An 11,571-nucleotide genomic window follows, 5' to 3' on the forward strand; every position below is an offset into this window, starting at 1 on the left:
TGATTATCAAATATTGACCATGTTGACCATGTAACGAAAGGCCTATAAAAATATATATTTATTATTATACTGTTATAAAGTCAATATTCACTATACATAAGAATTGGATATATGTGACTGGCAAGGATTTCATTTACACTCGATTTACAGATACTATCCAAATTTTATTTTACGAGTTTAACATACAAGTTTATATGCGTCCGGATTTTTAAGAGCCATCTGAAAACCTTTCATATGTTGTTTGCAAAGTTCGCGCTTGCGCAGACTATATTTACGTTGAATATTCGGGAAAACATCATCTGACATTGAAATAAGGTTGGTTTATAATGTCCGTTTGAGTCCTTTTATGTGATTTTGAATGATCAGCAATAATATTTTCGTACATTTTATTGAATAATACTTGTCAGATTAATTTTCTCTTAGCATGTCATTGTCAAGAAACTTAATGCGAATTATTTCAAAAATTGCTGCATTTTAATAATGTACATAATCAGTTTATGTTTTATCTGTTTATGATCATATTGTATATACATTGGTTAATATGGAGTTTATCGTCATTACAGCTGTAGAACGTATATATGGCATCACTGGAGATTGCCAAAGCAGGCTGGTTATGGAGACAAAGTACGTAAATTGAATTCTAAAGACTAGCTGTGTCAGTTATTATAACAGCTGCATAATACACATGTAATGAGATAAGAGAAATAATGACGGACCAGACCGGGAATCGAAACCGAGCCCCCTGAATCTCTAGTCAGGTGCTCTACCAACTGAGCTATCAGGCACCGGTATTCAAACCGATCTGACTGTCACACATATTATGCATTTTAAAACAGAAAAAAAATATTGTGAATCCATTCTTTGAACTATTCTATTTAAAAAGAATACTGGGACCATGCTGTACCCAGATCTATGCAAAAAATGACATAACTTTAGGTTATGGACTCAATTATACTGTGGAATCATTAAAATTCCTGGGGGACAATTTTCAATGATTGCTGAGATTTTATAGGTGCTTGGGGAGGTAATTTTGTGTATTTTCTTATATGGTACCCTCAAAAGAAATAATTTATTAATTCGTGGAGGGTGTTAATTCGTGGTTGAGAGGTACCCACGAATTCCACGAAAATTGAGCCACCACGAAATTTTATGATTCCACAGTAATTGAACTTATTGCAAAAAGTCCCACATTCAGGCAAGTCTATTCATATGTATGGTAGGTACATGTCTTATTACTGGTAGTTACCCAGTGCATCCTTGAATTCCAAAAAATGATGAAATTGTAATCCTATATCATCAGTAGATTTTCATCTTTATTAGGTTCAATTTTGAAGAGATGGAAGAAAGAATGGTTTGTGCTCTACCAGAATGGAGACTTGAGATATTTTGAGAACCCAGACAGCCATGAGCCTGAAGCCCGCATTGTTGTCCCTGCTGTCTGTAAATACATTACAACTGGAACATCGGTAATTTTTGTTTTAATATTGTAACAGATATTTCTTGTTGATATCAGAGCAATAATGGCATATTATGTGATTATGTCCTGTAATACAGTATGTGTAAATAAAATTATGAAATATTATTATACCACTAGCTTTAGAGGGTCTCATAGTGGTATTGTTTTGGTATGTATTGCCATCTTTTTACCTGTTTTATTTTTGTTAATTAAACAGGTGGATGCTGCTCCTCCAGATGGGAAATCAAAAGATTGTTTACTGTGTCTGGTGATCAAGGATGGGGAATTGAAACTGTGTGCTGAAGATGCTGATGACATGAGGTATAATATTAGTTGCAGTCTTTAGCTCCTGGTCTGAAAAAATTTGGATGGACGACCTGGGAGCTACAGTGCCTCCCATAGTAAAAAAACCCTGCAAATATGGCGCACAAAAAATTGCGCTAGTTTTGGACTGTTATTTCTGAATACATTCAGTACAAATATTTGATTCCAAAAACTTTCTTAGACATTTTACTACAGATATTATCAGGTAGCTTGCCTCTGTTATTCTTTTAAACACCATCTTCAGCCCCTAAATTGAAGACATACAGTTTCTTTAGCAGTATTGTTAAAATGGTGACTATCATTTGAGTCAATCTCAATGTGAATTTAAACATACTTTATTTTCCAAGGTCGGTTGGCGTGTTTGGGAAAAAGTCTGAAGCAAGTAAAGATAAGATATCAGTTGTTTTAAATTGTCTGAAGAATCTTTTTGAAATTTATTAAATTTAAATTTTGTTTTCTGCTACTTGTACTAGAGCTTGGCAGATAGCATTTGAAGAGGCGCGCACCATACTTCCTCCCTCTGGCAACCCCCCTCCATATAATGCAACTGTGATGTACCCCGGGCAGCAAGAGGTGCAACATCACTACCCCATACAAGTGGGGGGCCCATCCAACATTGTTTACACCAGCTCCTACCCCAGGGTAGGAGGAGGGTATCCAGGCCAAATTATTGCTTTACCTGATGGGACCCAAGGTAAGTGAAAGTCATTATGGTGAAGAGAATTTTCGACATTCTCCATTGTTATTACAAATGATTTGATTCTAAATGTAACATTGATTTAATTTGCTAAATGATGCATTTTAAGAGAAATATTCATATAACCTTTATTGAAAACAGTTGTAAACAAACATGTGATGATGGGAAGGTGTATAAAGTACATGAATTGTGTAACATTTAAACGTGATATCTGTTTTTGGCAGCCAATGCCTTTGAAGTTAAGCATGTATGTTAATGCTTGTTTCAGTGATGCAGCCCAGTAATGTGGTGTACGTTAACGACCCCTACTATCATCGCCGCCGCTACGACTCCTCCGATGTAGCACTGGGGGTGGTGGCTGGTGCAGCGGTAGGATCTCTCATGTGGGGACCAATGTTGTGGTGGTAATCATGCCAGGCTATCTGCACAAGGCATTTCCATAGTAAACTACAACCCCCTTTCCACCTCTTCAAACTTAATAACTATTAGTTTAATTGTGAGATGGCAATTTACAAAACTGCATTAATTGACTCGTTACTTTGTTATTGTATTGTAATATCATATGACCATAGAATTATTAACACATATATTTTAAGAACTTTAAGTCTTTGTTTGCATATGTTTCACAACTTAACTTGCTTTTTAGATATTCACGCAGCAAATAGATATGTAAATATGTGCAATATTTTCCTTTATGGGTTTTAGCTCACCTGAGCTGAATGCTCTGATGAGCTTTTTCTGATCAGTTGACTGGCTGTCTTTCCTTCTGTATGTAAATATTTAAAAATTTTCAACTTTTAAGTACCAGTAAAGCTGAATCGATTTCAACCAAGCTTGGTACATATTGTTTAAATTTTTTTAAGTGTTTGATAATCCTTTGAAAAAAAGTGGGCATCTTGAACACCTTTTCAACATTGGGTCCCCAGGATGGGGCGCAAAGTTCACTTCTAAATATGTAAGAAGGAAGTTTTTCTCAAGAACTATAATGCTCTAATTTATGATAACACTATACAAATATGTAAATGATAGAGAGCAAGACTTCAGATCTGTTGTATCTATGACCCTTGTAAAAAAATAACCTCCTGAGTGAGGTAAATAAGATTCAGTTATCAAAGGAATATTATAGAAAAATCTTATAAAATGATGTTCTCAAGATTTATAATTGAACAATTTGATTTCACTTTTCAAGCATCCTTATATACATAGTGTAGATAGTAATAGTTTTTTTTTTCAATTTGTGCAGTTCCCAAAATTCTCCCTCTTTAAGTTCAGAAACATTTCAAAAAGGATACAATTTCAATTGCCAAGTTTTAGACAGGTGAGTGATGTGGCCCATTGGCCATTACATGTGTGGTATATTTTTACATAATATTACATTTCTTTAAGGCATAATATTGTATTTTGATTAACAGCAAAAGAAGGACATTTTACAAATAAAGTTTACAGCAACCTGTCTCTTTGTTGATTTGTGTTAAAGAGTAGTGATTACTAATTTTGGTTTTGTATAAAATCATTTAAGTCATATGAATGTATCGGTACCTTTATATTGTTATCATTAAATTTATTGGCATTGATTTTCCTTGATGTCAGAGAATAAGCATTCCAATTAGTACCTGGTTTTTCAAGATTTTTTTGGGTGTGTAACAATTGTGTGTTTTATATTTCATTTTTCTTTGGTTAATATATGATTTTATTGTTGATATACATAGAAGACAGAATTAAGGAAATGTCCACAGCAGAATACCATCTTGTATTATGGTTTCATTGTCACACAGCTGAGTTGTATAATAGGATTAAATGGCTTTTTCACAAAAGATAATTTTCTCTGTTTATAGATGATGTTTTGGGTCATTCATTTTTCCATTTGTATTAATTTTTTGTATTAATTTAACATAGTGAAGGACCAGAGGAGTGCAATTTTTTTTTCAGAAATAAACAGAATACTGAGTACCTTTTTTCTCTCAAAGCATCTTTTCAAGCTTATTATGAATGTTTACTGTTTTGTTGTGATCTCTTTGCTTAAATGCAGTTGCAGTCTCATCATCATATTTTAAATTCTTATGGTTGTTTTATTAATATCCAATCAGCCTTTCACACAAGTTTCCCAGGTCTGACAGAAAGTCATGTGAGGGTGCAGTTGTTTCATGAAATTATCATAGTTTTCATACCTTCAAAAACTGAAGCATTTTGCTTGTTCCATAGTTGGATTGAAAATTAACGTTCAGCCCGAAAAAAACCTAAAGAATGATGTTTTTGTTTTTGTATTTTTTTCTAAGTCAGTTTGCTTTGGTGTACAGCAATGTTTGTGCTTTGAGTGTTACCTACTCATAAAATTTCTAGCTTCATGTATATTAACCTGTTTTTGTTAAAATTGATAATAAAGAAATTGCATGTATACAGTCGTTTAATTCTTTTGTACATTTTTTTTTAAACAGTTTAGAATTAATAAAAATTCATCGAAACCTTTTCACAAATGATTTATACTTGGAAACAAAAAAAGTAATAAATGATAGATGAACTGTAAAAATGCAATTGCAAATTTAACTGATTTTTTTAAACTATATTTCATACTTTTCTTTACATTTAAAGTCAAAGTAGAATGAAGTTTCGATGTTCAAAGAATTACTGATATTGAAGGGTAGTTGGATCTGTAGTAAGGGTCAGCACTGTATTAGAAAAATTTAATACATTTTCAATAGTCATTAATTTAATAACCTTGATTATAAATACAAAGGGTTATTGGAGTCTGGTGTATAGTGTCTTCCATTGGGATAAGTCTGGCCATTCATGTGACCACCATTCTTTCTTGAATATCTATAGGATATAATATATAATTATATATATAAAGTTTCTTTCCCTAGCTTACAATTCACCAAAAGAGTTGTTTGTGGGTAAACAATGTGCCATAAGTAAGATTCCCTTTGTGATAAACTTTGTCTTGAGCTGATTATCTGTCCCTTTGGCCCTTATCTGGCTCATATTTCACCCACATGATGTTCATTGGTAGAGGATGAACAGTGACCTTGAATCAAGTTTCCAGGTCAGATGTCAAGGTAATGGCAAATCTCACTGTAACATTGATTCTTGTTTAGAGCATGTTTTCTGTTACATAGTACCTACATGTACCTGGCTCATTATTTAACTATTGCAAGCATGCACATAGTGGAGTGCAATTCTGTATATCTTGAACAAAGTTCTAGGTTGGAGGCAAAGCTAACCAATTAATAGCAGATCCTTGATTAGAGCTAGCAGATCTAAGAGTAAAATCCTTGTCCATAGCATATTTTCAACTTTTTTCTTAAGTAATATATAGTACATGTATCTCATCTTCGGTAGCCAAGGGTGACGATCCACAGTGTTTCTCTATTCAAGATAATACCGTGGATCGTCACCCTTGTCTATCGAAGATGATAGTATCTGTGTCTAAATAATTTGCATTGACCTTAAACAAAATGTCTATTTAGGTTAAATATGAAGGTATAGCAAATTGCTGCGTGTAATGCTCTTGTCCAGATCATTATATTTTTATGTTCTTTGGTTCATATCTGAATGCCAAAATAAAGGGGTCTTTTAGTCTCTTAATCTAGTCTGATTTAATGAAAAAATATAACGGCAAATAATTATTATTAGGTCCAGCTTGTTTTGTTTTTGTTTTTGTTGTTGTTGGGATTAAAGTGTACTGAGTCAAAAAAAATATGCTGGCCTTCATGGAAATGGCATTAAGTAGGTTAAAATTGCGATTCAAAATGACGGACAACCAAACTTAATAATTTTCTCTTTACAGTCTCTTCCTTATTGAAAATTATAATAAATTGGACCAGCATATAGTATTAATATTGTATCATAGCAAGCGTCTAGAAAATTAAGCTGGACTTCCCATAAAAAGGTGTTATAAATTCTGTAAAATCCTTGTTTTAATTACAGCTTTAAGCATATATTCACATGCTGCAATCTTGAACTGAAACTAAGTTCCATGATGAAGGTCAATTTGATAGGGCTTAATTATTAAAAGAAGGACTTGCATGGGTCTTTCTTTCATCCTCTCCATGTATGGTCCTTGCATTGTTAGAATGATGCAATTTACATTGTTTATTGACAAATGATGAATTTTGCACATATTGGTTTTCATCAAATGGAACCCCCCCCCTTTTCCAAATTGTTGGATCCGCCTCTTGTTTTGTAAACAGTGGTAAATAATAATTTACATGTAAGTATGTGATACGTTTGTATATAATTTAAAGTATGTAGTTGATAAGATTTACCTTTTTAACTTCAATTGTCTCACTTTCCATATCTACATAATTTACATTCAACAAGAGGCCCATAGGCGGCCACATCGCTCACCGAACTGAGCAACAATAGCCTAAATTAAAACAAGCGTTATAGAGCCACATACACACTATCTGGACAATGTATTAAAACAAATTCTTATGTCTTAAAAATTGTACTAATGTTAAATATCTGAAAAAATTATACTTATTTTATTTTCAAAATATACAGTTTGATATATAATAGTCTGTCCTCCATTTTTATACTTTTTCCTATTTTCATTGTACATGTATATATAGTATATTTATGCTTATTTACTATTTATACATGTATATCTACTACTTATCTATTAATTTATAAAATGTACCTCTGACTTTTGAACTGTATATAATGATTGACCTCATGCACCATTTCATGGTTTTAGCGAATAAACTGAATTGATTGAAATTGAATTGGTTCTTGAGAAGAATTTGAAACGTAAAAAGTTTACAGAAAGACAGATGTACGTCGAACAAGCTCTCTTAAGCTTTCAGTTCAAGTGAGCTAAAAATGGTGACGGACCGTGATTGTTGTAAAATAACTATAACAGAATCAGGCACATAGCACAGTTTTGAAAGTGCGTGTAGGGGGGGGGGGGGGGGGTTGGTGGGTGGGTGGGTTGGGGTTTTATCCAAATTAAAATCTTGACGTCAAGCTTATAAAAAAAATTGAACCCACCCCCATGGCACGCCAAATTCACAAAAAAGAGCTTATCATAGTTTCACAGTCTATAAACTATAGGTTTACGTAAGGTTGTAAACTAAAGTTTTACGGACATAAAACTATACTTAACGACGATATATAGGCCTATACTATATATTTCACATCTGTAAACCATACAACTATTGCAATCTTCCGCTATGTTTCAGAAGTGTAAAACTATAATTATGTAGCAGGTCAGTGCCGTATAGGTTTTTATCAGTACTTCGCGTTGTGTTTATTTTTGTTTTGAGACTGAGTTTGACCTCTACATTAAGAATTAAACTTTACTAAATTATAAATAAGGTATGAAAACGACTTTACTCTCACTGTAGATAAATCAGATATAATAAACCAAACTCAAAGTAAATGAAAACCAAGATTAACAACCCTTTATAAATTTATTATAACAAAATAAGAACACAAGGCAATAGCATATACTTAAAATCCCCCAACCCTAAAACCTAACTTTAACAGGGACCTCAAGTAGACGGACGAGACGGGCCGGGACTCAGGAGAAAAGTAGCTAGCGAAACCAGCCGTCTCCTTCCCCCTCTCTGCTTCAGGAGAAAAGTAGCTAGCGAAACCAGCCGTCTCCTTCGTCAAATAATGACTTACACGGCTTTATATATGGGACAGAACAAAGACAACTGTCATTAACGTTATTGGCTATCGTATAAAGTGGGCGTTACCAAAGTAATAGAATAATATCACATCGGGATCGGAATACTAATAATAACAAATATAAAACGAAACCCCGATCTACCACATTCCTCCCCCCTTAAAGACAAATGCTATGCATTTGATTAAAATCAAGTAATAGATAAATAATAAAAGTAAGCAACCAAATTTCCCTCAAAACATACATAATGCAAAATAAGCAAAACATAATCAGGTGAATATGTCACATTGCTAAGTTCACCTCACAGTACCAGTCTCCATGGTCCTCAGCAATCACTAATGGTAACACATTCCAGAATATAATACTATGGGTACAACACAACATTGACACACGATTATCACAATCTTCACGGATATCGCTGATTCCAGGGTGAACACAATGGATACCGGTAAAACATCGGATATTATGAAGGTGATCAGACACTTGAAATATATGGGGTTGAATGTATCAGGTTCCAGTCCAATTCCAAATCTCACATTAGCCAACCTGGTGTCTGGATAAACTGCAATAAAACTGGTGAATACGTGGTCTGGAAAATCAAAAGAAATTATTAATACACATGTCATAAATATCATAACTGAATCCATATATCAAATCATCACACTATCACACAGCACACGGAACTTTACAGTACATAAAAGTATTACATGTTTACGCGGGTTATTAACAGGCATACTATCCCAGTTTTGTCAACAAGATCGACAGAGGACAGTTACTGTTAGACTAACCTACTAGATTTACGCGTGTTTAATAACCTATCAAATTTTACAAAAAAATCTAATTTAGTTTATAAGCCACAAAATAAACAAATCAACGAACACGTAAATGCTACACCGCTCTAACTTTCAACTAACATCGTTATATCAAAACACATTTAGCCAATTCCCTTCGGATGCTCGGGTCGGCAGTAAGGGTACAATACTGGGTCGACGGGCTTGTACATAGAAGTAGTACCCACGAACGACAACTGTAAGGGGATTTCACCGCTCAGACAAGAATTAACTTTACCAGGGGGAACAGTTCTTCCATCGAGCTTCCATTCCAGGATGGAATCTGACATGTGCTCGTTCTCTCTCTTTTCTGGTAAATCTGAACAAGTTTGAGAGTTTGGTATAAAAACATTTGCTTCGGGATTCAAAGTTGACAACATTACGCCATTATTACTTAAATTGTAAACTGTTTCTAGATCAGTCAGTAACTCAGTGTCAGAACACTCGGATTCATCTATTACAGAATTACATGTAGAACTGGACTTAAAGTCAACAGGCACATCGTGTGCTACAGTTACTTCACCAAGACCTGCATTTTCTTCAAAATATTGAACTTTACCCGGCGTTTTACCAGTTTCTGTTTGGTTCTGTGACTCTACCTCGAATGGTCGACTGTGTTCGGTAAGGTTTGAACGGCCTGAAACTAATGACCCGACCATGGCATTAGTCCCTGAAGGTTTTTCGAGAGTAAGAGTTGTTTCTAACGAGCTTGAACTTTCAGAACAATGACCAACCAGATGGCACGATTTACTGATAATTTTATGGGAAAAGTTTCTGCAAACAGACGTGTTTGAATTCGGTAAAGAATCAACTTCATCAACAAAATGTTCACAAAACGCTCTCTGAATTTCTTCTGTAATAAATGCTTTTAAATCATTAAAGTCGCTGTCACTTGTGTGAACTGAAACAGGCATTTGGTTTGCGACAAAATTACTTACGAAACTCTCATATTCTATTGCTAAACCTATCGCTTTCTCAATTGTGGAGGGATGTTTAAACTGAACATGCTTTTGCAAATCAATATCCCTTAAACCAAAGATAAACTGGTCAACAATATGAGGTTCTAAGTATTTATAGGGAATATGTGGATACGATTTTAAGGCTAACCTTTTCAAAGCATAACCAAAATCTTCAACTGTTTCCCCATTTTGTCTACGCGCTGTTTTAAACTCAACTTGGTAAGCTTTCACATTTTCTCCGGGATTGAAATAGTTTTTACAAATTTCTTTTAAAACATCATAGTTGTCAGACTTTGTCAAAGGAATTTCGGAGAACACATGTCTTGCAGACCCCCGTAAACTCATAATAAGCTGACTTGCACATTCTATCTTACTCCACCCATTCCACTTAGCAACCTGTTCAAACTGAATGAAAAATTCATGAATATCAAAACTACCATCAAATGTTGGCGACTTAATTTCTTTTCTATACTTTGAATGACTAGACTGTGCCAAATAATTGTCAGATTGCACGTGCGTTCGATTCTCTCTAGCCGTCTGACTAACATTTTCAAAAGCAAGACCATTTTTAAAATACTTCGTTTTAAGCTCTTTCTCTAAAAAATCACACTTTGCTGATAACTCTTCTATCCGTCTATCAATAGTATTTACTCTAACTTCGTTGGACTTATCTGAACTTTCATAAGGGACACCATTCCCGGTCTGAATATGTGCTGAGGGATAATTTCTCTCACGCAAAAATGCTCTATCATCTCTATACATAACTGCATGATGAACAAATGCAGCGTAAAAATTTAAGTACAAAAATAATCTACTAAATATTTCAACTCACGTACAGCATGAATTCTCAAACCCACAAATCCATTACAAAGAAAAGCGACAGCTAAAGAAATAAAAAAAAAACCCACAATACAATAGAAACTGACAACAAAAGAATTCAGCCAAGTCCGAATCACTGAATAGGGCTCTCAAAGTGAGTAGCACGTGCCACTGACCATTGTAGTGCAAACCCTATCCTGGTCACGGTTCACCAAATAATGTAGCAGGTCAGTGCCGTATAGGTTTTTATCAGTACTTCGCGTTGTGTTTATTTTTGTTTTGAGACTGAGTTTGACCTCTACATTAAGAATTAAACTTTACTAAATTATAAATAAGGTATGAAAACGACTTTACTCTCACTGTAGATAAATCAGATATAATAAACCAAACTCAAAGTAAATGAAAACCAAGATTAACAACCCTTTATAAATTTATTATAACAAAATAAGAACACAAGGCAATAGCATATACTTAAAATCCCCCAACCCTAAAACCTAACTTTAACAGGGACCTCAAGTAGACGGACGAGACGGGCCGGGACTCAGGAGAAAAGTAGCTAGCGAAACCAGCCGTCTCCTTCCCCCTCTCTGCTTCAGGAGAAAAGTAGCTAGCGAAACCAGCCGTCTCCTTCGTCAAATAATGACTTACACGGCTTTATATATGGGACAGAACAAAGACAACTGTCATTAACGTTATTGGCTATCGTATAAAGTGGGCGTTACCAAAGTAATAGAATAATATCACATCGGGATCGGAATACTAATAATAACAAATATAAAACGAAACCCCGATCTACCACAATTAATTAACACTGAAAAACAACGATTTTAATCACGATTGCAAAACGTAGTTTATCT

The 11,571-nt window shown here is 34.3% G+C and overlaps 2 protein-coding genes across 2 annotated transcripts; one reads left to right on the top strand and one right to left on the bottom strand.

The window, feature by feature from the left end:
* The first annotated feature begins 224 nt into the window (after positions 1-224).
* On the top strand, positions 225-3,044 carry LOC105323829 (pleckstrin homology domain-containing family B member 2). Its single transcript, XM_034472574.2, has 6 exons — positions 225-315; positions 564-624; positions 1,321-1,466; positions 1,674-1,777; positions 2,254-2,474; positions 2,746-3,044. The coding sequence occupies exons 2-6, from the start codon at positions 579-581 to the stop codon at positions 2,883-2,885; spliced, it is 657 nt and encodes a 218-aa protein (XP_034328465.2). The 5' UTR covers positions 225-315; positions 564-578; the 3' UTR covers positions 2,886-3,044.
* A 4,828-nt stretch (positions 3,045-7,872) lies between these two features.
* LOC117680515 (uncharacterized) lies at positions 7,873-11,499 on the bottom strand. Its single transcript, XM_066069308.1, has one exon. The coding sequence runs from the start codon at positions 10,655-10,657 to the stop codon at positions 9,041-9,043; it is 1,617 nt and encodes a 538-aa protein (XP_065925380.1). The 5' UTR covers positions 10,658-11,499; the 3' UTR covers positions 7,873-9,040.
* Between the last annotated feature and the right edge of the window lie 72 nt (positions 11,500-11,571).

The sequence above is a fragment of the Magallana gigas genome, chromosome 8 (assembly GCF_963853765.1).
Source record: "Magallana gigas chromosome 8, xbMagGiga1.1, whole genome shotgun sequence".
NCBI classification, from domain to species: domain Eukaryota; kingdom Metazoa; phylum Mollusca; class Bivalvia; order Ostreida; family Ostreidae; genus Magallana; species Magallana gigas.

Excerpts from the sequence above, each read along its gene's own strand:
- LOC117680515 (XM_066069308.1), bottom strand. The coding sequence starts at position 10,657 with ATGTATAGAGATGATAGAGCATTTTTGCGTGAGAGAAATTATCCCTCA.
- LOC105323829 (XM_034472574.2), top strand. The coding sequence starts at position 579 with ATGGCATCACTGGAGATTGCCAAAGCAGGCTGGTTATGGAGACAAA. Across the intron at positions 1,467-1,673 it reads ACATTACAACTGGAACATCG|GTGGATGCTGCTCCTCCAGA; the intron begins GTAATTTTTGTT and ends TTAATTAAACAG. Across the intron at positions 2,475-2,745 it reads TTTACCTGATGGGACCCAAG|TGATGCAGCCCAGTAATGTG; the intron begins GTAAGTGAAAGT and ends TGCTTGTTTCAG.